This window comes from Leucoraja erinacea, chromosome 1, assembly GCF_028641065.1.
Source record: "Leucoraja erinacea ecotype New England chromosome 1, Leri_hhj_1, whole genome shotgun sequence".
Classification (NCBI taxonomy): Eukaryota; Metazoa; Chordata; class Chondrichthyes; order Rajiformes; family Rajidae; genus Leucoraja; species Leucoraja erinaceus.
Window position 1 is genome coordinate 122,652,051 of NC_073377.1, and position 25,710 is coordinate 122,677,760.

The 25,710-nt window shown below is 40.1% G+C and overlaps 1 protein-coding gene across 1 annotated transcript in view; it reads right to left on the bottom strand.

The window, feature by feature from the left end:
• Window positions 1-25,710, bottom strand: part of polr2b (RNA polymerase II subunit B) — a 58,921-nt gene that overhangs the window by 16,311 nt on the left and 16,900 nt on the right. The window contains exons 3-16 of the mRNA XM_055642636.1: window positions 19,709-19,859; window positions 19,512-19,624; window positions 18,842-19,061; window positions 17,451-17,609; window positions 17,112-17,276; window positions 12,353-12,549; window positions 11,018-11,137; window positions 9,439-9,625; window positions 8,547-8,690; window positions 4,805-4,944; window positions 4,437-4,548; window positions 4,080-4,234; window positions 2,906-3,104; window positions 100-268 (exon numbers count right to left, since the gene is read on the bottom strand). Of these exons, the coding sequence (XP_055498611.1) occupies window positions 100-268; window positions 2,906-3,104; window positions 4,080-4,234; window positions 4,437-4,548; window positions 4,805-4,944; window positions 8,547-8,690; window positions 9,439-9,625; window positions 11,018-11,137; window positions 12,353-12,549; window positions 17,112-17,276; window positions 17,451-17,609; window positions 18,842-19,061; window positions 19,512-19,624; window positions 19,709-19,859 (2,231 nt within the window). The remainder of the gene's footprint in view (window positions 1-99; window positions 269-2,905; window positions 3,105-4,079; window positions 4,235-4,436; window positions 4,549-4,804; window positions 4,945-8,546; window positions 8,691-9,438; window positions 9,626-11,017; window positions 11,138-12,352; window positions 12,550-17,111; window positions 17,277-17,450; window positions 17,610-18,841; window positions 19,062-19,511; window positions 19,625-19,708; window positions 19,860-25,710) is intronic.

Consider the following 25,710-nt stretch of genomic DNA (forward strand, 5'->3'; position numbering starts at 1 on the left):
TCAACACAATGGAGAGATCGGGATTGAATACAAAGATGCCATCTACAGTGATTCCATATACCTGCAACATTTAGGATGTTTATTTTATTTGTCACTCACCAGCTGGCAGCTCCCTGAATCGCAGGTACTCCATGGAACGTGTTGTAACAAGGGGTTTTTGTGGGTAGTACAGTACATGTGCTAGAGTGTCCATTCGCACATGAAAGTTGGTAATATAAACTCCCATAGCTTGTTTACCCATAGCAGATTGATACGTATTTCTGGGAGACTTGAACAATGGAAGGATAAAGTTAAACAGGCTGGAAACTTACATAAATCAATATTCATATGATTAGCTACTTTCACTAGAAACTTGACAGAATCTATATACATATAACAGTCTCATCATATGCTGTCCGTCTGTACGTTTTGTATCTTCCTCTAAACGCTACGCGCTATCGCTTAAATGTTTACATATTCTGACTCACATTTTTACTGTCCACACCGTACTCAGGTTAACTTAAGATTTCATCTTATATTTCACATTATTCGTGATTAAAGTATTTAAAAAAGCCAAAAAACGCATCTCACAGAGAGTCTTTTTCCAGCAGCTTCAAATAATGATGTCAATGCCACACACAATGCACCAATGACAATTAGTTCTCAAGCTGCCGAGTGCCACAATGACATCACAATGGGATGTTGCCAACGGTAACTCAAGTGAAGGTCCCACAATCTTGGAGTTTGGACACAAGGCAGGGAGTGGGGAGGGCCGATCGGGGGGGGGGGGGGGGGGGGGGGGGCCTGGGTAAAGGCCCATTCGCAGGTCCTCCCCTCCCGCTCCTGCCTCCCCCCACAACGGGTCCCACTTGGTCTAGTATATATTAAAAAATTCTATTCAACTTAACAACAATAAATGATAATGCAACTAGAACTGATATAAAGCTATTTATGATAAACAACATTTCTTCTAACTTCCAAAGAAAGTGAAAAACAAAAGATAGACACAAAATGTTGGAGTAACTCAGCGGGACAGGCAGCAACTCTGGAGAGAAGGAATGGGTGACGCTTTCCGTCGAGGCCTGGGTCAGTCAGAAGAAGGGTCTCGACCCAAAACTGAGTTACTCCAGCATTTTGTGTCTATCTTTGGTTTAAACCAGCATCTGCAGTTCCTTCATACACAGTGAAACACAAATCAGTTAAACTATTAATGAAATGGAAAGGTGAGAGGACAGGAGAAAAACAAAAATGTCAACTGGTTTGGTGGAATACAATGTCAATGGAAGGTGGGAAGACTAACCAGCAAGCAAATGGAAGTGGTTATTTTGAAGGATAGAGAACTTGGAAACAATGTTTTGGTGGTGTTGGGAGGGGGGGGATGGGGCACAAATAAAGTGAATGAACTTGCAGCTTAAAAGTTGCTGCGGTAGTAAGGAAGGGAAATCAAATGTTAGCATTCATTTTGAGAGGACTAGAATTTAAAAGCAGGGATGTAATGCTGAAGCTGGAGAAAGCATTAGACAGATGACATTGTGAGCAATATTGGGCCCCATATCTAAGGAGGGACCAGAGAAGGTTAATGAGAATGATCCCAGGAACGATAGTGTTAATATATGATGAATGTTTGACAGCTCTTGGCCATACTCGCTGCAGATTAGAAGGATGTGGGGGGACCACATTAGAAACTTACTGAATAAAGTAAGGCTGGGATAGAGTGGATAATTCCACTAGTGGGAGAATCTGGGACCAGAGGGCATTTTTAAAGCGGAGATTGACAGGTTCTTGATTAGCAGGGGTGTCAAAGGTTATGGGGAGAAGGAAGGAGAATGGGGTTGAGAGGGAAAGATAGATTGAATGGGCTGAGTAGACTCAATGGGCCAAATGGCCTAATTCTGCTCCTGTGTCTTATGAACATTAAAAAAAAGTGTTCCTAAGGAAAAATATTTATTTAATCATGCATTGGAAAGGTGGGAGGTGCTCTAGTGCATGACTAAGTCCTGAAGTCAAAAGACATCTGTACAACTCCTAGAGGGTAGCCTGAGAAACTGTGGCAAGTAGGTCAGACTGCATCATGAACAGGTGCAACCTTTTTAGATTAGGGAACCCAAATTAAAAAGGTGGAAAAATAGCTAATTAATTATACAATGTTTTCCCCCTACAAATCATGTCTTATCCAACTCTACATGAATCACGAGATGTGAATAGACATTCCCTCAATGCCACCCAGTGGTCAAAGTGTGCAAATATCTAAAGGTCACCATGCACATTTTGCACGAGCTAACACAAAATGAAATTAAATTTTGGAAACGTACATCTCATCAATAATAGCAAACTACAACGAGTTTTGTCGGTAAAATTGTTATTGTTAAAATGGAAACATCTCAAATCCTAAAGTTATTGTTGTGTATTAAAATTAGTAGAGAGAATCGCAAGAACATAAACCAAACAGCAACATGTGTATTCTGGAAAAGAAAAACATGAGAAAATAATCAACGTTGCTTAACTGTTAAGTAAGTCTTCCATATATAACCTCATTTATGGAGGTAGGTTAATGCAGCAAACTCACCATCAAATTATGATGAAGTTTTCAAGAGCCAAAATAAATTTTAGAATCAGCCCAGTTAGGAATAAAGAGAATAGACAGAGCTTGTTAGCCCAAATGTAAACTGACATGTGAAATGAATTACCAGTGAAAGCGAGTGAACCAAATTGTAAAGTTGGGTTCCAGAAGTAATAGATGTGATGTGGAAAGAGATCAAGAGCATAGAGCATATTTTACTAACATACAACAACTCTTGTATTATTTGTTACCATTGAAATGCTCTTACATTAATTAAGAAATTATGACAACATGCTCCTGGTTGAAAATCAATTGTCATGGTGTCAGTTATATTTTTCAAACTAAAGCTCATTTTGGATTACTCACCTGGTTATGATCAGGGAATGGAATAATCGATGCACAAACACCAAGTATCATTGATGGATGAATCTCACAATGTGTATATGTTGAACAGTAAGCAACACCTTTTTCCTGCAGATCATCAGGAGTCATAGCCAACATCACAGTCTCCTCTTCCAGCGTATCAATATACTCCACCACACCACTTGCCACAAGGTCCTGCCAACTGAGGTTGGAAATCAACATGATCAATTCTTTCAACCAAATATTGGGTTCTAAATCTGTCAAACAACACTACCGCAAATGAAATAAACTCTCCCAAGTCTAAAAAGAAACATTTATGTAATTATTTTACGACACAATCACATTGCAGCAATTTTAGTAGTTTCTGCACAGGGACATCTGATGAACACTGATGTGGTAATAAACTGCAAGGAGAACTTCTCTGCACCCTCTGTCTAATGGGTGGAATATTTTAATCATTAAAGAATGAATCTGTTCAAATTCTTACCCTAAAGATGACACGTTTAACAGTGCACTGCAGAGTATAGCACTGGTGTGTCAATCTGGAGTTTTGCAATTTCTCTGAAGCAAGCCTTAAAACTATAATGGAAGCAAGCCTTAAAACTATGAATGAAGGAAGAATGGCAGGGACCAACAGTAGATGCAATTTTGAGCAAGACACCTTACCGTTTATTAAACATTAGTATGCTCAAAGAAAATTATTTTCCTTTAAAGGTGGACAAGCTGTTATTCTAGATACTCTTAATATAGTCTTACTCTTAATATATGGCATCAGGTTTGAGGCACTGTAAATCCTGTAGCTCCAGCCCAAAACTAAATTCTGACAAACCTAATTCAATGTAGCTTGAAAATAATTTTTGATGATGCATTTGTTTAACAGTTTAATATATATATTTTTTCAGTTTTCTGCCCTTTTTTTTAGTACTCCTGAACACTGGTCCTGCTGTTTGACCCAACTTAGTTTTTAAAAACGACACACTTTTTGGGTGACCTAGATATAGGAAAGATATGTTCATGTTGCACAATCCAGGGGTCTCAAGCATGATTGTCACTAAATAAATGAATTGCTCTAATCAAATGGGAAATCCTTGCTTAACAAACCGTTGGAATGGTAAGCGGAAAGTCGACGAACAGTGTTATTTGTGTATTCATATGAATGCTGTTTTCCATTACATACCTGTAATTGTTATATTCTCGTTCTTTCAGCTGATCAATGTGCCTTTTCTTCAGCAGCAGTTTCTGTTTCTCCACAATCAAAAGTGGTCGACAAATTCTACCCGCATCTGTATAAATCCGAATTTCACGTTCACGTATATCTCTCACCATGGATACCTTAGGGAAAACACGTCTGTTGTTAAATTAAATGACAACCTCTCACTATGTTCTAAATAGTAACATTATATTAACTGCATAGCATGTTAACAATGTAAAGGGGTAGCAACTTTGGTTTTGGCATGAGAGGCTAAACAGCCTCCATCATACAATTAACATGATGGAATTACATTGAGTTGAGATAGATATTCATTCGCATTACCTCAGATACAATGATGTCCATCTGACGCCTAAGTTTCCTTAGTGTAGTCATTAACTGGTCAGGATCTTTATGTATTCCAACCCAACAACCATTGACAAAAATCTTTGTAGCACTGAGGGAAAGAAGTAAGAAGTTTTAATTTATGGGTCTAACATTAGTCGTGTTTTCCAAAAATATTGACGGCAACTATTGTGTCAATAAAATACATGCACAGATTCCTATACAAATCAGTGTAGGATGTTAAGTCTTTGCACAGCTAAGCATGTCCTCGCTTACAATTCTATGTAACATTTACATTTCAATTTAGGGAAAATAGCTGCTTCTGTAGTTATTTTATTTCTAAGTGACAGTCTGTTACTTTCACTTACTCTGCAATAGCTGCAGGAGAGATTTCTTCAAGATTTTCCATACTCCACTCCTCCAAGAATTCCAAAATAGGCGAGGGCTGAGACCCAACAGAAATGTAAGCCATCAAAGCTAGATTTTTCACAAGCCCAACAGCATGACCCTGGAACAAGATATGAAAAATGTTAATTTCGAACTTCAAACTGTGCACATCCATCATTTGACTCAAACACAAGGGTAACTAGTTCAGGAAAAGATTTACATGCAACTCAAAAACACAAGAACAAACTACCAGGTATCCACATTAAATTTTCAATGTAAAGCTTAATTAACAAACCTATAACTTTATTACCCACCTTCTCCATGAGACACAGGTTAGGACAATGCACATGATAATCAAATATTCCTTTATTGTACATTAGTATGCAATGTGTCACACTGCACTGATTACAACTCAATTCCAGGAATCGCTGGCTGCTGTCAACCCACTTACTCAAGTTAAATGTGGAGCGCCTTTTGCAATGGCTCTCCACATTCTGGAGGCCAGCAGTATAGTCTGCCCTCAGGCAGTGATGTGAGCCCCAGTCTCCAAACACTTCGGACAAACTTGAAACAGAGCTTTGGCTGCAAAGCAATGAACTGGTAGCCAAGAAAACTGCCTGTGATATAATTTCTGAAGGTCAAAGGATAGAACCATTAAGATTGTAAATAATTAGGGCAGCACAGTGGTGTAGTAGTAACGCTGCAGCCTTACAGTGCCAGAGACCCACATTGGATCCTGAATATGGTTGATGTCTGTGCAGTTTGTAACTTCTCCCTGTGACCATGCTCCAGTTTTCTCCCACATTCCAAACACATGCAGGCTTATAGATTAATTGACTTTTGAAAATTGCCCCTAATGTGTAGGATAGAACTAGTATATGGGTGATTGCTGGTCAGCGTGGAGTCGGTGGGCCGAAGGGCCTGTTTCCGCACTATACCACTAAACTAAATTTTTTTTAAAGTTTTATACTCCAAAAATAGATCAACCTAAAAAACTATATTTATCTTCCTGTTTGACTCCAAAGCACAAGGCCACCATCCCCACTTAAATCCATGAGGCCTTGGATCCTGCCCTACAGCAATTCTCTAGCATAACTCAAAGAAAGTCAAGATGACAGCAGATAGAGGAAAGTAATTTAAGTAGATGAAACGCATCGCTCGACAACAAATCCCCAAACTTACTTACTGCCAATGTCTTCACACAATCACTGTGACAAAACATTTCTTGTTTCATCAGCTTTATGTTAAGAAATCTCTTAATCCATCACCGCACTCAGGGGCAATCATAAACAACCTTAATGCAATCAATGTTTAAGAAGGAACTGCAGATGCTGGAAAATCGAAGGTCAAAAATGCTGGAGAAACTCAGTGGGTGAGGCAGCATCTATGGAGCGAAGGAAATAGGCAACGTTTCGAGTCAAGACCCTTCTTCAGACCTTTACATTTATAATCTTGTTTTGTGCGACTTCCTTTCAAATCTAATATCAAATAAAATCATGTCATTATTTGCAATATCCTGCTCTCCACTAATTATTATGTATAGAGTGGCCTGGTCTCATTCCAAAATATTATGCTCCAGAATGTTACACCAATTCTGGAAATATATGGGCTTCATTACGTTTCAGATGTCCTTCAAACACCATGAAAATTAAAACCTCCCGTTATTGTTTTTGCTATGCTCTTCTTGCTACACTGCATCACCACTAATTACACTGCCCTCCATAATGTTTGGGACAGACCCATCATTTATTTATTTGCCTCTGTACTCTACAATTTAAGATTTGTAATAGAAAAGGTATCATGTGGTTAAAGTGCACAATGTCAGATTTTAATTAAGGCAATTTTTTATGCATTTTAGTTTCACCATATAGAAATTACAGCAGTGTTTATACAAAGTCCCTCCATTTCAGGGCACCATAATGTTTGGGACACAGCAATGTCATGCAAATGAAAGTAGTCATGTTTAGTATTTTGTTGCATATCCTTTGCATGCAATGACTGCTTAAAGACTGTGATTCATGGACATCACCAGTTGCTGGGGGTATTTTCTGGTGATGCTCTGCCAGGCCTGTATTGCAGCCATCTTTAGCTTATACTTGTTTTGGGGGCTAGTCCCCTTCAGTTTTCTCCTCAGCATATAAAAGGCATGCTCAATTGGGTTCAGATTGGGTGATTGACATAGCCACTCAAGAATTGACAATGTTTTAGCTTTGAAAGACTCCTTTGTTGCTTTGGGATCATTGCCTTGCTGTAGAATGAACCGCCGGCCAATGAGTTTTGAGGCATTTGTTTGAACTTGAGCAGAGAGGATGTGTCTATACACTTTAGAATTCATTATGCTAGTACCATCAGCATTTGAATATATCAATGAAGATAAGTGAGCCTGTACCTTCAGCAGCCATACATGCCCAGGCCATAACACCCCCACCACTGTGTTTCACAGATGAGTTGGTATTCTTTGAACCTTGGGCAGTTCCTTCTCGCCTCCATACTTTGCTCTTTCCATCACCCTGATATAATCTTCGTCCCATCTGTCCACAAGACCTTTTTCCAGAACTGTGGTTGCTCTTTTAAGTACTTGGCAAACTGTAAACTGGCCATCCTATTTTGCGGCTAACCAGTGGTTTGCAACTTGCAGTGTATCCTCTGTATTTCTGTTCATGAAGTCTTCTGCAGACAATGGCCATTGGCACATCCACACCCGACTCCTTTTCCTTTATTCTAAAGATAATTCTTCTGTCATCAGCTGTGGAGGTCTTCCTTGGCCTGCCAGTCCCTTTGCGATTAGTAAGCTCCTCAGTGCTCTTTTTCTTATTAATGATGTTCCAAACTGTTGATTTTGGTAAGCCTAAAGTCTGGCTGATGTCTCTAACAGTTTTCTTTCTTATTTCTCAGTCTCATAATGGCTTATTTGACTTTCATTGGCATAACTTTGGTCCTCATGTTGATAAACAGCAATAAAAGTTTCCAAAGGTGATGGAGAGACTGGAGGAAAGATTAGGTGCTGAGAGCTCTCTTATACCTGCATTAAGGAGGCATTTGACACACCTGAGCAATTACAAACACCTGTGAAGCTACGAGTCCCAAACATTATGGTGCCCTGCAATGGGGACGATGTATAAACACAGCTGTAATTTCTACATGGTGAAACCAAAATGTATAAAAATACCCTTTAATAAAATCTGACAATGTGCACTTTAACCGTATGTGATTTTTTTTAATTACAAATCTCAAATTGTGGAATACAGTGGAAAATAAATAAATGATGGGTCTTTGTCCCAAACATAATGGAGGTCACTGTAGTCAATACTCCTACCAGTTCTGCATTGTGCTTTCTTTAGTTCCATATAGGGCTTCTACTGGCGGAGCATTTCACTGAAATTAGTTTTATCATTGTTTCTGTGTAATATGCAAATAGTACTTCTTCTCTTTTGGTTAAAAGTGCAATTGTCTGGCAAATTTAGGTCACTGTTCCCCCAACTTGGTCTCTGTAGTGAGCATTGTATCACTCATATAATACCCATTACAGTTAAATTAATAATTCATTTGATATGTCATGCACATTTGTGCACGTCCTCTTTAAGAGATGTCCTTTCTGTGCTCATATGCCCCCTTGTACCTCTCAGACACGTTTTCACTCAACACAAAGGCAATGGATATACAACAATCAGGGGGAAAAAAAAAGAAGCTTTTTTGGGTAATGACAGGAAAACTCAAGCTTACCTCTGGTGTCTCAGCAGGGCAGATCATACCCCACAGAGTATTATGGAGCTGTCTAGGTTTTGCTAATTTTCCATCTCTTCCAATTGGAGAGTTAAGACGACGAAGATGAGACAAGGTTGAAGCGAAGGTCAAACGGTTCAACACCTATCAATCAAATATTCAAATAATTAAATTGAGATTGTATTCTAGCAATCTGCATAACTTGTGAAGTTTTGAGACTTGTACATTTACTATATCTTCAGAAAGTGTTCTGGTTGCGAGAGGAAGATCATTACTGGTTGTCGGTATATCCAAAAACTTGTTATGGGGGACAAAGCTAAAATCCAGGGAAGCCCTATTAATGATAAAATCAATTGTGATTGGTGCCATCCATGGCTGACATTGAAAACTGCCATCTTCAATTGCGGGTACAAGGTAATTCTGTTTTCATAAATCTGGAAAATATACAAATGTGACTAATCTGAGGGGCATGGTTCATTGAGAGATTAGGAAAATCCTCCCATAATCTAGCCAATAAACTTTGGTACTACTAACATCACCATTATCACATAAAGCAGTAATTTCCGGAACTCTGCATTAATTATCAAATTTAACTATCTACCAATTATTTTGGTGCTTTCTTTCATCAGTTGTAGACGCCTACTTTAGTTGCATATTATTCTCAATGACCAAGGAGGAGATAAAGCTTTGGAATCAGTTCCAAGAGATCTGTAAAAGAGGAAGTGAGCTGATATATACAAACTCAGATACTGAAACTCAACATTCTTAAGAAGTACTACAATCTTTCGCAAGTCACATAGGAAGCAGAGATTAGCTTCTCCTGAAACACTCTCTGAAGAATAATTATACCCGCCATACAAAAAAATGTTTGTTTCACTGAAAAGGATTTTACCTGCGAGACACCAGCTCTGGCTTGATGAGCCTTCTTTTGATCTCCCCAATTTCCTGTTGCAAGTGAATATTTCAGTCCATCAGAAATAATCCTTGTTTTGATTGCTAATTCCAGGTTGAAATCTTTCCCTCTGTCGATGAACTTCTGGGAGTATATCCGAACTTCTTTCAGTAGGTTCTTAAACATTCTGAAGAAGACAATACATTTATAACAAAAGATTACCTCACAGCTACACACAAAAAAAAAAAATGTAATCCCCCAAACAGGCGAGTTTGTTTTGGGAGATAGTCAAAAGGCTAGAAATTTAAAACAAGAACTCGACCCTTCTTGTGTGTGCGCATCCACTTCCAATTTTTATGTCAGTGGAACCAGGGATGAGGAATCCGTGATCAATTTGCTTGCAGTAGATCTATTTGTCATTCAAGTATTTACATGACCTTAATTATAACTTTTGTACCACAGAAAACCTGATAGTTCATTTTTCACAAATATTGGTTGGTGTAAAGATAGGAGATGGATGATTTGACAATATAGTCCATAAGCCAGGAGGACATTGCATTGTATTGTATTTTAATGACCACACAGCCAGGCTGGTGGAATTTGTTATCAATACAGCTCGGTACAGGTTCCAACATTTCATCAACATTAAACATATAACATAGATATACATACAGACACATTACATAATACATAAGGGCCATGCTTATTCTTATTCCTCACCGTACAGAGTTTAAAATGTTAATTGCAGTGCGAACGAAACTGTTTTTGAAGCGGTTTGTTTTGGAGGCAATTGTCCTGTAACGCCTCCCAGAGGGCAGTAGCTGAAAGGCATAGTGTGCAGGGCGAGTAGGATCAGAGATGATCTTGCGGGAGAGCAGGCTAATTGCTACCTCGAGCCTGTTCCTTCATTCAATATCGTGGTTGAATCAATCTGCCCTCAGCACACTCACCCATTCTCTCCTCACACCTCTTAACTTTCTGGTAGCTTAAAATGTCAGCTGCCACCTTGAATATAGTCATATTTATTAGAACTACATGTCCAGGTCTCTCGTGTACAGAATTCTAAAGATTTATACATCTCTCACAAAAACACCTCTTAAACGAGTGACCAATTATTCTTAAATGTTGTTGTCTTCTTCCAGATACCCTTTCAGAGCCACATCCTGTCAGTATTCATCCCAATAAATCCCGCTTAAAATTTTACATTTCAATAAGATCTTTCAATCTTCTATATTCCCATGAGTGCACGCATAACCAGCTCAACTTTTCTGTTAATGTCAAGCTCTTCATCCCATGAATTAACCTAATGAACAATTTCACCCAACAAGCAGCCAACCTGCAGTAAAACTAGTCTCTGAATTGATATATTGCTTGTAGCTTTTAAACAAACATGGAAGCAACAAGGACACGTCTGCAGATGCTTTTGGCATGTTTGAAGAATGTTTGAATTTGGCTCTCCTCCACTCTGTTTCCAAACAAAAAATATGGGGATAAAGATAAAAATATAGGACACCGTTTCTGGCTTAATTGTGGGAAACAAAATTAATAGGGCTACACATTACTGCAAATCTTCTCTTACCCTCTGAAGAGGAAAGCAAGCAGTGGTCCTGCCAGATCCAGTCTTTTGTTGCCATAGTGATCTCTGTCATCCAATTCTCTTCGACCTAAAGCAGCTAACAGCAATCGATGCACTATGTAACTGAATCAAAGAAAACTTGTATTAGTTTTGAAACACTGGGCCTCCAAGTTAATAATTACCAAACATTATTAGGACACTTAAAATGCAATGTAAATGGCACATCCCATTTTGCAAAAAGTTAAATTTATATAAAATGTGCAAAAAGAGGCAACCTATTTGCCAGACTTCCTGCATTTACATGAATTGTTTTCTTGAATAAATAATTGCATTGCTGAAAAGAGTACCAAACTAAGCTATTCAACGTAAAAGCACATCTGGCTAGCATCTGTGGTCAGAGGGAAAGAGAATTAATGCTTCAGACAATCCTTTTATCAGAACCAGAAAAGTGAACCGTGGTTTTTTTTCTTTACCAGTTCTGATGACGGGGCACCAACCTGAACATTAATGCTGTTTTTCTCTTAGTGACTGCCCAATCTCCCAAATAACTGTAGCTCTGCTTTTATTTCAGATTGCTAGAATCTGCATATATTTTTCAATTAAAAGTACAACTGCATGTCTTGAGCATCTTTTATAACTTCAGCCCGGGCATTCAATGACCCTCACTATCAATATCGTTACTGACCAGAAACACAAGTAGACCAGCCACATAAATACCCTAACTGGAAGAGGTCAGAGACAAAGCATCCTGCAGTGATCGATTCGACTCTTGACACCTGAAGACCTCTCCATCACACAACTCACAGAAACAGGATGCAATACTTGCCTGGATGAGCGCAACACCAAACCTTCGATGCTAGTACAAAGGATCCTGCCTGACAAACATAACTTAAAAAATCATTCCATCCTCCATACTAGCTGCACCTTATACCATTTACAAAACATACTTCATTGGCACAGGGTTTAAATCCTGGAGCTCTTTCCCTAATAGCACTGTTCGATCCTCACCATACAGGTTGTAGTGATTCAAGGTGGTGGCTCACCAATTACATGAGCAATTAGGGATGGATAATACAGCCTTGCTCATATTGCCCCGATTCCAAAAATGAATATTAAAAAAACGTATCTGAAGTATACTAGAAATGTACCTTCTCTATTGATATTTCAGATATCGGTTGCAACACACCTACAACCTGCAGATCCATGTAAACCATTAATGCTGAGCAATACAACTGAATAATACTTATGAACCACTCACTTATCTAGTAATCATTTTAGCAAAAGACTAAAACATTTTTTTTAAACTCGCACTAATTCTCATATGGATAAGAAACATACCCCAAGAAATAAGCTTTTTTGGTCTCACAAAAATCACTGACTCCAACGTGTGGAAGCACTTCTTTCTGCAGAATTTCTTTTGCATATTTAATTCTCTTCTCTTTTGTTACACCAGGTTTTGCACCTCTTGAACCGATGAAATTTAAAGCAACATTTTGTTCCTGGATAACAAATGCTTCATCCAGAGAAGGTTTCACCTGGAATAAAAACTCTAGAATTATAATTGTCTGCAGGGAAAAAGAACACAAACTATATATGCCTGGTTAATAAATTTATTTAAATAAATAGAGCTAGACCCGCGTTAAAACCAGTTTATTATCTTTCACTCTTGACCATTCATTGACGAAAGGAATATTTCTCCTCTGTTTTTCCCATGGAGAACATGAAGGTAAGGGAACTTGGGACAGTTAATGGAGATGCCTGGACAGTCCATATTGCAGTTGAGATGACAATAGACAATAGGTGCAGGAGTAGGCCACACGGCCCTTCAAGCCAGCACCGCCATTCAATGTGATCATGGCTGACCATCCACAACCAGTTCCTGCCTTCTCCCCATATCACCTGACTTTGCTATCTTCAAAAGCCCTATCTAGCTCCCTCTGGAAAGTTTCCAGAGAACCGGTCTCCGCCCCTCTCTGAGGCAGAGAATTCCACAGACTCACAACTCTTTGTGTGAAAAAGTGTTTGCTCATCTCTGTTCTAAACTGCTTACCCCTTATTCTTAAACTGTGGCCCCTGGTTCTGGACTCCCCCAACATCGGGAACATGTTTCCTGCCTCTAGCGTGTCCAAACCCTTAATAATCTTATATGTTTCTATAAGATCCCCTCTCATCCCCTTCTAAATTCCAGAGTATACAAGCCCAGCCACTCCATTCTCTCAGCATATGACAGTCCCGCCATCAAGGGATTAACATTGTGAACCTATTCTGCACTCCCTCAATAGCAAGAATGTCCTTCCTCAAATTTGGAGACCAAAACTGCACACAATACTTCAGGTGTGGTCTCATTAGAGCCCTGTACAACTGCAAAAGAACCTCTTTGTTCCTATACTCAACTCCTCTTGTTATGTAGGACAACATGCCATTCGCTTTCTTCACTGCCTTCTGTACCTGCATGCTTACTTTAATTGACTGATGAACAAGGACCCCCAGATCCCGTTGTACTTCCCCTTTTCCCAACGTGACGCCATTTAGATAGTAATCTTCCTTCCTATTTTTGCTACCAAAGTGGATAACCTCACAGTTATCCACATTAAACTGCCTGCCATGCATCTGCCCACTCGCGCAACCTGCCCAAGTCACCTTGCATTCTCAAAGCATCCTCCTCACAGTTCACACTGCCACCCAGCTTTGTTTCATCTACAAATTTGCTAATGTTACTTGAAATCCCTTCATCTAAATCATTAATATATATTGTAAATTGCTGCGGTCGCAGCACCGAGCCTTACGGTACCCCACTAGTCACTGCCTGCCATTCTGAAAGGGACCCGTTAATCCCTACTCTTTTCCTGTCTGCCAACCAATTTTCTATCCATGTCAGCACTCCACCCCCTATACCATGTGCCCTAATTTTGCCCACTAATCTCCTATGTGGGACCTTATTAAATGCTTTCTGAGAGTCCAGGTACGCTACATCCACTGGCTCTCTCTTGTCCATTTTCCTAGTTACATCCTCAAAAAACTCCAGAAGATTAGTCAAGCAGGATTTCCCCTTTGTAAATCCATGCTGACTCAGACCAATCCTGTTACTGCTATCCAAATGTGCTGCTATTTCATCTTTTATGATTGACTCCAGCATCTTCCCCATCACCAATGTCAGGCTAACTGGTCTATAATTCCCTGTTTTCTCACTCCCGCCTTTCTTAAAAAGTGGGATAACATTAGATGGTACTGAAAACCCTGGGGCATATGAAGATTGATAAATAGAAGTATATGAATCATCATAAGGTGCCAAGTGCCAAATGACTTGAGGGTTGCTAATGATGCATTTATTAAAGGGCTGCAAGGAAAAGCAGGGAACTATAAACCAGTAAGCCTAACATCTGTGGTAGGTAAGCTATTGAAGAGGACATCCAGTATAGTTTGCTACGTGAGAGATGGTGTTTTACAAATCTGCATGAGTTTCTTGAAGTAGTAGCCAAAACGGTTAATGTGGGTAAAGCGGTGGATGTCATCTATATGGACTTTAGCAAGGCTGCTCTGGAAGGTTAAATTACCCAGGATCCAGGGAGAGCTAGCTAACGGGATACTGAACTGGCTTCATGGAAGACGCAGGTTGTGGTCGTGGAAGGGAAAGGTTGGGCAGGTTAGGACTATTTCTTGCAGCACAGTAGGCTGATGGGTGACCTTACAGGTGTTTAAAAAAAGGAGAATTAATAGGGTCTTTTACCCATGGTGGGGAAATCAAAAACCAGAGGACAGAAGGCAAGATCCTGGTAGGATCCTGCGGGTGTAATTTTCTCACTGAGGATAGTGGGTATATGGAAAGAGCTGCCAGAGGAAGTGGTTGGGGCGATACTATAATAGCATTTAAAAGACATTTGAACAGGCACATGATAGGAGGTCAAGAGGGATATAGGACAAATGCAGATAAATGGGACTAACGTAGATGGGGCATCTTGTCAAACATAGACGATTTGAGCCAACGGGCCTTTTTCCATGCTGCATGACTCTAAACTTTATTTATCATGAAAAAATGTGGTCTGAAGAGACAGCTGACCATTGGTTGATGCAGAATTGGATTGAGACTATTCCATAGTTATTTTCTTTTTTTGTTTTTAATTAAAGGGAAAAGGGAAATATTCTTCAAAATATAGGTCTCATACATTGAAAACAAACCCCAACAGCTGTGGACAAGTAAAATGGAACAAGAACTTAAATTAAATCTTTCACCATTCAAAAATATTAGAATACATTTGTACAGTTCTTCTAAAATCAAAGGTGTCGGAGTCGCTCTACAGAAGTGTTACGAGGAGAAAACAAACAAGCTGGGTAGAGTAAGATATTAATGGGGTGACTAAAGCTTGGTCAGAATTAGATTTCTAAGGAAAATGTTAAAACTCTTGTGCAAGATCGACAGATTCAGTGATGAAATTATAGAGAGTTGGTCCATAATGACTGAGCACATGGAAGCACAAACCTGAGATGGAACATCAAAAGTACTTGGGAGAGCTATATAGTTGCAGTAAGTTTCACATTAAGGGCGACTCCACAATGAAATTTAAATACAAAGACATTTAAATCGATGATGCTGGAGATCAGCAACCAGGTTATGCAGCAGTTGTACAAAGGTTTACACCTCTTTGATTTGAGGAAATGAAAATAGGACTATTCCAAGATGGAGGATATATGACATACAAGAGAATCTAAGGTGGACATATTTCAGTGAATGCTAAAGTACTGCAACAGAATAAAGATCAAAACATTGTGCATTTGCAAATTTGAACCAGGTATTTAATTTCACGGCAAGTAAACGGGAGAGCATCAGACTAAAATTTCAGAAAAGTGAGTGCTTCAGTAAGACATTGATAATAGCCTTTTCAGTAATATAGTCCACAAAATGAAATTAAACATACAAAGGTAAGATCAACGGAGTGCCCGATGCCTTTGAATATGAGTAAGATAGTTTACTTAATGGGGGAAAAAAAAAATAGGAAGGACAGGAAAATATTGAAATCAGAGGCAAACAAAATGTTTATTCAAACACTCAGTGCAGAGGCTGATAAGAGTATCTAATGGTGGGACAAGAAAGAATGATGAAATAAGTAAGACGTCACAGCTCCATTGAGTGGAGTTTGCACATTTTCTCCACGTGCAAGGATGTGCTGGCAGGTTAACTTACTTCTAGTTAGGTAGGTGGCAAAATAATCCAACAGGAACTGATGGGCATGCAAGAGAAAACATATTACAGAACTGCAGCAAAATTAGGGTAATGGGACTGATGTGATTGGGAACTAGCATGAACCCAATAGGCCAAATACCTTCCTTCCACATTTAGGTAGTTCTGCTATAACACAAGGTTACGCTCCAAAGAAACCTCGTGTGATAGAAAAGTGTATGACAGTTAAGTCGGGCGGAGTTAAGGGCCTGTCCCACTATGGGGACCTAATTTGCAAGTTTAGAAGAGTTTGCGCTCGACTCAAACTTGCAGCATGGTAGCAGATAGTGGTTTCTGATTGCTGCAGGGAGGCAGTATTGTCAATTTCCAAAGTAACTTTTTAGTGGCTCTCTCGTTGAAATTGCAAAATAACCAATTTGGTCTGACTAATGCAAATAGTGTCGCCTACTTCATCACTTCACTTGTAGGGCCGAGATGGGCTGTTTCCGTGCTGTAATTGTTATATGGTTATATCCAAAACATGTTATGGAGACACACTTTATAGCAGAACAACTTGCAGTAATAAATAAGGCGACCTACTTGGATGTAATAGTGGCAGAGGAGTATTTATTCTTACAGAGGGAGTTAATTCTTTCAATAACAGATTTATCATGATTCCTCAATGTGGAACCCAGCATAAATATTGGAAAAATATTAAAATTAGTAATAGAAGAAAATATGGCATCACAGCCTACATACAATTTATTATCCACAAGTTCAGATTTTAATGGATAACTAACTACAACACACTGACAGAAAATTAGTTAAATTTTTTTTAAATGAAAACCAATGAAAGGGGGGAAAAAAGCATCCTTAGCAGGGTATTAAAATGAATTACAAGAGAATCTAGTTTTAAAAATTGAATTCTACATTCAAACTCACCATTTCCATCATTTCTGGATCATCAAAGTCATAAATAATGTGTTCCAGAATGTCTCTATCAGACACAAATCCTAAAGCTCGAAACACAATAATTATGGGAATTTCTTGTCGGATGTATGGTAGAGTGGCAACTATTCTTTGGCCTATTGCACTTTTTCTTACACCCTGAAGAGAAAACAAGATTAAATTAAGGGCAGAAGAAAGCAAACTTTATTGCAAACACATTCAAAATTAAATAAAAGCAGAGATGCTGGAATTCAGAAAGTCTCCCAGCATTCTCAAAATCAAGATAAGTGCTCAAAGAAAATTAAAGTTGCATATAGCGAATGCAGGTCCTACTTGTCCTCCTCTTGCTAGCATGCTGACCCAGATGGTACTCGTGGGACGAGATGAATTCTCTAGACAGGACCGACATTCCCCCGTGTATGCATATTTGGAGTCTTTCTTTGCAAACACATACACTGTATTTGTTGCCATCTTTTCTTGTGCGATCAAAACCTAGAAAAATTTCAAAAGAGAACATAGAACAGTATAGAACAACAACATGCCCGTCGGTCCACTACTTCTGCCCAACCATCATGCAATTCTAAACTACCAACTACCTGCACTTGTTTGTGTTTGTCTAATTCTCGCCTGTGAGGCATCTGTCGAAATGCCACTTACACGTTGCTATGGTATCTCCTTCTACCACATCTCCTGGCAGCACGTTTCAGGTACCTACCATTGAGTAAAAAAAAAAATGGCCTGCCCAACTCCTGACATTTTAAACTTATGCCTTCAGTATTTGATATTTCATCCTGGGAAGAAAATGTTTTCCACCCTATCTATACCTCACTTTATCTTATATACCTGTCAGGTTTCTCCACCCCACCCTCCCTGTCTCTAATGCTTCAGTGAAAACTGCAAGCTATTCCAACTTCTTATCGCTAAAGCACTAATGCAGACAACATCCTCTGTCTGCAGCATTTCAAAGCCTCCACATCCCCCCTATAGTGCCACAAGCAGAAATGTGCACAATACCTCAATTGTGGCCAATGTTTAGTACAGTTTGCAAACTTTTATAATCAATGTTCTGCTGTCCTCATTACCAATCAACAAAAAATGCTATGGTACCCTATGAGTCTGTTTATTGCAAGTTACTTTGAAGTGAACCTTATCTTAGTTTAGTTCAGTGATACAGCATGGAAACAGGCCCTTCATCCAACTGAGTCCGCGCTGACCAGCGATCACCCTATCACTAGTTTGATCCTAGGTACAAGTGACAATTTACAGAAGCCAATTAACCTACAAACTGGTACATATTTGGAATGTGGGACAAAATTGGAGCACCCGGAGAAAACCCGTGTGGTCACAGGGAGAAGGTACAAACTCCATACAGCCAACACTCGGCGTCAGGACTGAACTTGGGTATCTGGCACTGTAAGGTAACTATCGCTGCGCCTCTGTGCCGCCCTAACATTCTTTCCATAAATAACATTAATTAAACATCTGTGTGCTTCCTGGTCCTCAACTGCTTTTGCAAGGAATATATGATTATTCAATAATCAAAACATTGTTTCACGTTCTTTCCAAAGAGCCCTGCAATTATTTTTCCAATGAGAACTCATGTAGATCATATTAACCTAACTAACAAAAGCTGAACCATTAAAAGTCTGAATACAATTGAATTAAAAGGCAATTTTGAGATGCTTTCTACTTTAAATATTTAGGCCACATGGCACATTATGTACCTTTTCTGATCCATTGATGATGAAATAACCACCAGGGTCCAGTGGGCATTCATTGAGCTCACAGAGATCACGATCTGTTAAACCACTTAGAAGACAATAAGTGGACCGAAGCATTATAGGAATCTTCCCAATAAAGGTTTTCTGATGTTGTGTTTGCAGTTGCTCCTCTCCCTCCTTAATCACTGTTTTCGTAATATCTACATAGAGAGGAGCTGAATACCTGTAACACAATGAAATGCAACATTGCAAACGCCTACATTTAAATAGAAAGTTTTGGCTAGTTTAGTGTAGGGATACAGCATGGGAACAGGCAAACATGTCAACGCTGCTCAGCAATCACCCATGCATTTCATCTATCCTTCATATTAGATACATTGGGGATCATGACAGAAGCCTCCTCGTGGAGATCCCAGGAAGTAAGCGATGCACTCTGTGACGCGTCGGGTGACAATTCTGTCAACATGTTGGATGACGATAGAAGCCAAAAGCGAGCTACGTCATCTGATACACAAGCGAACAAACTAGAGACATTTTACAGAAGCAAAATATTCCACAAACCTGCAGATATTTGGAATGTGGCAGGAAAACAAATGTGGCGTTATAAGGCAGCAACACTACCGTTGCAAAATAAAGTTAACTTTGGTTCCACCATTCCTACAAGGAAACTTACGTAAGATTTCGTAGTCTTGCTTCATTTGGCATCATTGGAGATGGTGCCCCATCCCTTTCCCAATGAGTTGGTTTGGATAAATAAATTTGTTCAAACTTTAGTAAGAACCTAGGCTGGAACAGAATACAACCATGTAAAACCAACATACAATTCAAAAGGGAACAGAATGTTCTGGAGAGGTAGGTGAGGATTTTTACCGGTTCTTCCACTTCTCCGGTTGTATGTTGAGCTTCAGCTTGGAGATCTATTGGAGGAGCATCTTCCACAATTCTCTGCACTGACATTTGTATAAATTCATCAAACGAGTCCAATTGCTGCCGAACCAAACCTTTTTCATCAAAATAGGAGCTGAGAAACAAATATTCAAATTAATTGAAGGAAATATATCATGTTCAAAAGATTAAGAAGCATAGGGTGAACAGTGACTTGGTAGTTTGGATTCAGGATTAGATTATCCATAGAAGACAGAGGGTTAGAGAGAGATGGCAGTTATTCTGACTAGTGGTTTATGACCAGCAGTGTTCTGCGAGGATCGGTGTTGGGACTTCTGTTGCTTGTGATACAACATGATATATGATATACAAGTTCGAGATATGGGTTGAGAATGGCAGATGGAGTTTAATCCGAGCAAGTCTGAAGTGCTGCACTTTGGGAGATCAAATTCAAAGTATACAGTTAATGGCAGGACACTTAACAACAGTCCAAATTAGCAACACAAGCAGTTATTGGCCAATTGTATATTTGTATACAGTGGTACATTGTATACTTGCCTTCATCAGTGGGGGAAGTGAGTATAAGCATAAGAAAGATAGACACAAAATGCTGGAATAATTCAGCGGGTCAGGCAACAGGTCAGGCAGCGGATAGGCAACATTTCAGGTCGGAAATCTTTCTTCAGACCTTAAGACTCAGACCTTAAGAACCTCCAGACTCAGGAGCAGCTTCATTCCAAGAGCTATAGCGGCTCTGAACCGGCCCTGCTGAGTGCCCCCCGCCCCCCATGGACTGTCTCCCGCGGATGGTCACGTTGCACAGACACATCTGCACTTTAGTCCGTTTGAATTGTTTTGACTATTTTACTGTTGTAATGTTCTTTTTATGTTCTCGGGGTATCTAAATCTAAATTTTATTAGTTATTTAAGTTACCGGATGGAAGCTGCATACCAAATCTCATTGCGCTTATGTGCAATGACAATAAAAGATATTATTATTATTATAAGAGTAACAGTAATATTATGGATTTAAGGGCTAGATGCATTTGGAGTATTGTGTGCAGTTCTGGTCACCCTATTACAGGAAGGATGTGAGGGATTTGGAAAGGGGACATAAGAGGTTCACTAGAATGCTGTATGCATTAGAAGGTATTAGCTAAAAAAGGAGAGGATGGACAAAAATGGATTGTTTTCTCTGAAGCGTTGGAGGTGTATTTATGAAGGGTATTCCTTAGGAAGCCAGTCAAAACCTTTTCCACAAGATGGACGTGTCAAATACTGGAGGGCACCGCTTTGTTTGACGGAACTATACACGACAAGTTAGTGCCCCAATAGTGGTGTTTAAGAGGCTTTTAGATACGGGTAGTAACAATTAACTAGAAAGATTGCTGGATCTAGCAGTTCTCACATCGCTTTAACTGGCAGGCTTTCCTTGGACCAAGAAATTCATCCAGTTGAGGTTAAATTTAATTTGAAGATTAAATGCAAGGCATAGTTTAATTTCAACATTTAAATAACAATCTGTCCTTTGTGAGGTTAGAAAGCCACACCCCATCTTTCCTCCTTTCAATTTGGAAGAATATGCAAGTCCAAACAATTTTTTATTCATTCCCATTTTCTCTTGACTTCAAGATTTTTACTTCCAAGCTCACAAATCAATCTATGTGTGTAGCAATGTTACAACATTTTGAGATTTATAAAATCAAGTCTGCAATTTATCCCATCAGATAAAGCATAAAAAGAAGTTTAATTTGACAGCTAATTCACTTTCATATCTTCAGTATTAAAAAGGTTATGGCCATTTCATACTCGGAAATTGGCATCTTGTTCCCTGTTGCTTTTCCATTGACTTAACTCAAATGCTGTGATCTAGGATAGTCAAAAGCCCATAACTTTCTTAAAAATTAAGAGAACTGAATGACATTTTCAGTTATTATAGATTGAAGCATTCTGAAACAAATATGAAACAATCTTACTTGGATGACCTGACATTAAAGCATATAATTAATTAGTTACCTAATTGTAGCTAATTACAAAATTCAATTTCTAGATCTAAACATCTATCAATTTCTTAAGAAAAGGTTAACATTTTAAAATAGCCTAAGTGTCCAAATAACATTCACACACGAATTCACAATATAACATGATTTTTAAATCTCATTGTCATGAATTTATAGGCCAAATGGAAGGAATTTAGTGTTTAATTCCCGTAAATTACTGGTCATTTAATCATCTTGCAAGTAGGATTTTGTGGAACACGATCATTTGGAAGGCTGCGGGTGCGGTGAATTTAAACCCCATATCGGCAGGAAAAATACTACCGGTTCGTATGGGTCCTAAGTCACCTTTTCACAACGTAAAATTTTGATTAAAGGCATCCTAAGAAGCACGTTTATATATAAAATAAACGGCTTTCCTTTACCTGTCCCGTACGTGAAATCCGTCCCCGTTATCGGTGTTGACGGCTTTAGAATCAATAGTCAATAGTCAATAGTCTATTTAATTGTCATTTGGACCCCTGGAGGTCCAAATGAAATGCCGTTTCTGCAGCCATACATTACACACAAATAGACCCCAGACACAACATAATTTACATTTTACATAAACATCCATCACATAGCTGTGATGGAAGGCCAAAAAAAACTTATCTCTCCACTGCACTTCCCCCCCCCCCCCCCCCCCCCCCCCCCCCCCCGATGTCAGAGTCAAAGTCAAAGCCCCCGGCTGGCGATGGCGATTGTCCCGCGGCCATTAAAGCCACGCCGGGTGGTGCGAGGTCGCACACCGGGTCTTGGTGTTAGAGACCCCGGCGTGCGCTCGCAGAGTCCCGCGGCCATTCCAAGCCGCGCGGGGCAGTGATGTAGGCCCCGCTCCAGGAGCTCTTCGACCCCGCAACTCGGGCGGGAGAAGTCGCCGTTGCAGGAGCCCTGAAAAGCGGTCTCCCTCCAGGGATCCGCGGGCTCCCGGTGCCGCCGTCCGCAGACCCGCAGTAGCAGCCTCCGCACCGAAGTTGATTTTTAAATTACTCCTGCTATTAAAATATCCAGTGCAGTTTAAAAAAAAACGTAATAAAACCGATGTTGGAGTGATTATTCTTCAGCAGCTAAACAGCCTGACAAAAATCGATTTCAACAGGCGGGGAAAAAACGGCACTTTAATCCCGCCCCCCTCTCAAAGGTGCCAAAGTCGTGTACATGGGCAGCGACAGAACTGCAGCGCCGCTGAATGTAAGTTTTGTAACATGCCTAATGTGTTGAAGAAAAATTAATATCCTTCCTTATTTACTTTTGATTGGGATTGAACAAGGTAACAAAAGGGTATTATTGGAGGTGACAATCGGAAATCTCTTGCTTGACCAGGTGCAAAAGAGGTTTGTGGGAATCGGCACAAGTAAGATTAGACATATTACCTCCCGTCTGGGAATGTGTTGAAGGGTGGATGGTAAATGTAAACATGAAATAGTAGAGCAGATATTGAAGCTCTTCTGTGAGGAGTTACAGTAGATCACCCGCACCCCCTACCACTTGTGGTATAGAAATGTTACTGTAAATGGGAGGCTTATGATTGGCTCGGAGAGGGGATGGTGGCGTGGGCCACCTGAAAGGTGAAATAGAAATGTGAAGATGCCCTTGTATTGTGGTTGACTTGTATTCACCATCTGTTGTTGAATAAAATTAACATAAGCGAAAAGTATGTTATGACTAATGAAATAATTGGTACCCAAGTAGTAGATAGTATATTTTCGTATAGTTGCATCTAACGTTGTTTACTGCGCAGTATAACTGTCGGCTAATTCTGCTGTGAAGTCAGAGAACTGATGAGCAATTTTCTGCCGCCATCTCTCCATGATATCATGCAATAAAGTCTCTTGAAGCAAACCTGCAAAGTCTGTAACTTTTTGTTTTTCCTTTTATTTCCCTCTAAATTAATTTCTTCCACACTATGTTAACAGTAAAAATTCTAGATTTACTGTGGACCCTGTTAAATTACAAATATTAAAAACAATCTTCAAATTGTAATATAACAGGAATTTCCAAAGTAACATAAATACAAAGGAAAGTCAGTGAACAACTTTCATTTTCCTATATTTCACATCTTAAAATGCCGAAATGCCGTTGAAAGACACAAAATGCTGGAGTAACTCAGCGGGACAGCCAGCATCTCTGGAGAGAAGGAATGGGTGTCATTTTGGGTTGAGACCCTTCTTCAGACTGGTTAGGAATAAGGGAAACAAGAGATATAGACGGTAATATGGAGAGATAAAGAACAATGAATTAAAGATATGCAAAAAAGTAATGATGATAAAGGAAACAGTAAGCTGTTTGTAGGGTAAAAAATAGAAGCTAGTGTGACTTGGGTGGGGGAGGGATAGAGAGAGGGAATGCTGGGGCTACCTGAAGTGAGAGAAATCAATATTCATACCACTGGGCTATAAGCTGCCCAAGTGAAATATGAGATGCTGTTCCTCCAATTTGCGTTTAGCTTCACTCTGACAATTGACAGAAAGATCAGTGTAGGAATGGGAAGGAGAATTAAAGTGTCCAGCGAGGGGGGCTGAAAGGTGTCACCCAGTCTGCGTTTGGTCTCGCCGATGTAAAAGAGTCCACATCTTGAACAGCAGATATAGTAGATGAGGTTGGAGGAGGTGCAAGTGAACCTCTGCCTAACCTGAAAGGACTGTCGGGTTCCCTGGACAGAGTCGAGGGAGGAGGTATAGCGACAGGTGTTGCATCTTCTGCAGTTGCTGGGGAAGGTACCTGGGGAGGGGGTGGTTTGGGTGGGAAGGGATGAGTTAACCAAAGAATTGCAGAGGGAATGGTCTCTGCGGAAGGTGGAAAGGGGTGGAGATGGGGACAATGTGGCTAGTGGTGGGATCCCGTTGGATGTGGCGGATTTTGGAGGATTATGTGTTGTATGCGACAGCTGATGGGGTGGAAGGTAAGGACTGTTGCGACTAGGGGGATGGGGAAGAAAGGGCACCAAGTAGACACGAGTGAAGGCCTTATCTATGATTGGAGCGAGGAACCCCCGTTCCCTAAAGAATGAGGATATCTCGGATGTTCTAGTATGGAACACCTCATCTTGGGCGCAGATGCGGCGTAGACGGAGAAATTGGGAATGGGGATAGTCTTTGCAGGAAACAGGGTGGGAAGAGGTGTAGTCGAGATAATTGTGGGAGTCAGTGGGTGTGTAATAGACGTCAATCAATAGTCTATTTCCTGTGATGTAGACGATGAGATCAAGAAAGGGGAGGGAGGTTTGGAGATGGGCGAAGTAAATTTGAGTGCAGGTTGATACTTGGTGATGAAGTCCATGCGTTTTGCATGGGTGCAGGAGGTAGCACCGATGCAGTCATCAATGGAACGGAGATAGATCACGAGGATAGGGCCAGTGTACGCCTGGAATAGGGATTGTTCAACGTACCCTACAAAGAGGCAAACATAGCTGGGGCCCATGCGAGTGCTCATAGCTACGCCTTGGATTTGGAGGAAGTGGGAGGAGTCAAAGGAGAAGTTGTTGAGGGCGAGGACCAGCTCCGCTAGGCGGAATAGTGTTAGTAGAGGGAAATTGGATGGTTCTGTGGTTGAGGAAGAAACGGAGGGCTTTAAGGCCTTCCTGGTGGGGAGGGATAGAGGTGTAGAGTGACTGAATGTCCATAGAGTTAGGATGAGGGAGTGGGTGCTTGGAAAGCGGAAGTCATTAAAGAGACGAAGGTCATGTGAGGTATCTTGGACATAGGTCTGGAGAGATTGGCCGGGGGGGGGGGGGGGATAGATGGAGTAGAGGTACATGGAGATCATTTCCGTGGAACAGGAGCAAGCAGAAACAATGGGTCTGGCAGGGCAGTTGTTTGTGGATTTTGGGGAGAAGGTAAAGACGGGCTGTGCGGGGCTGGGAAACGATAAGGTTGGATGCTGTGGAAGGCAGAGAGCCAGAAGTGATGAAATCAGTAATGGTGTTTGAGATTAAGGCCTGGTGCTCATTTG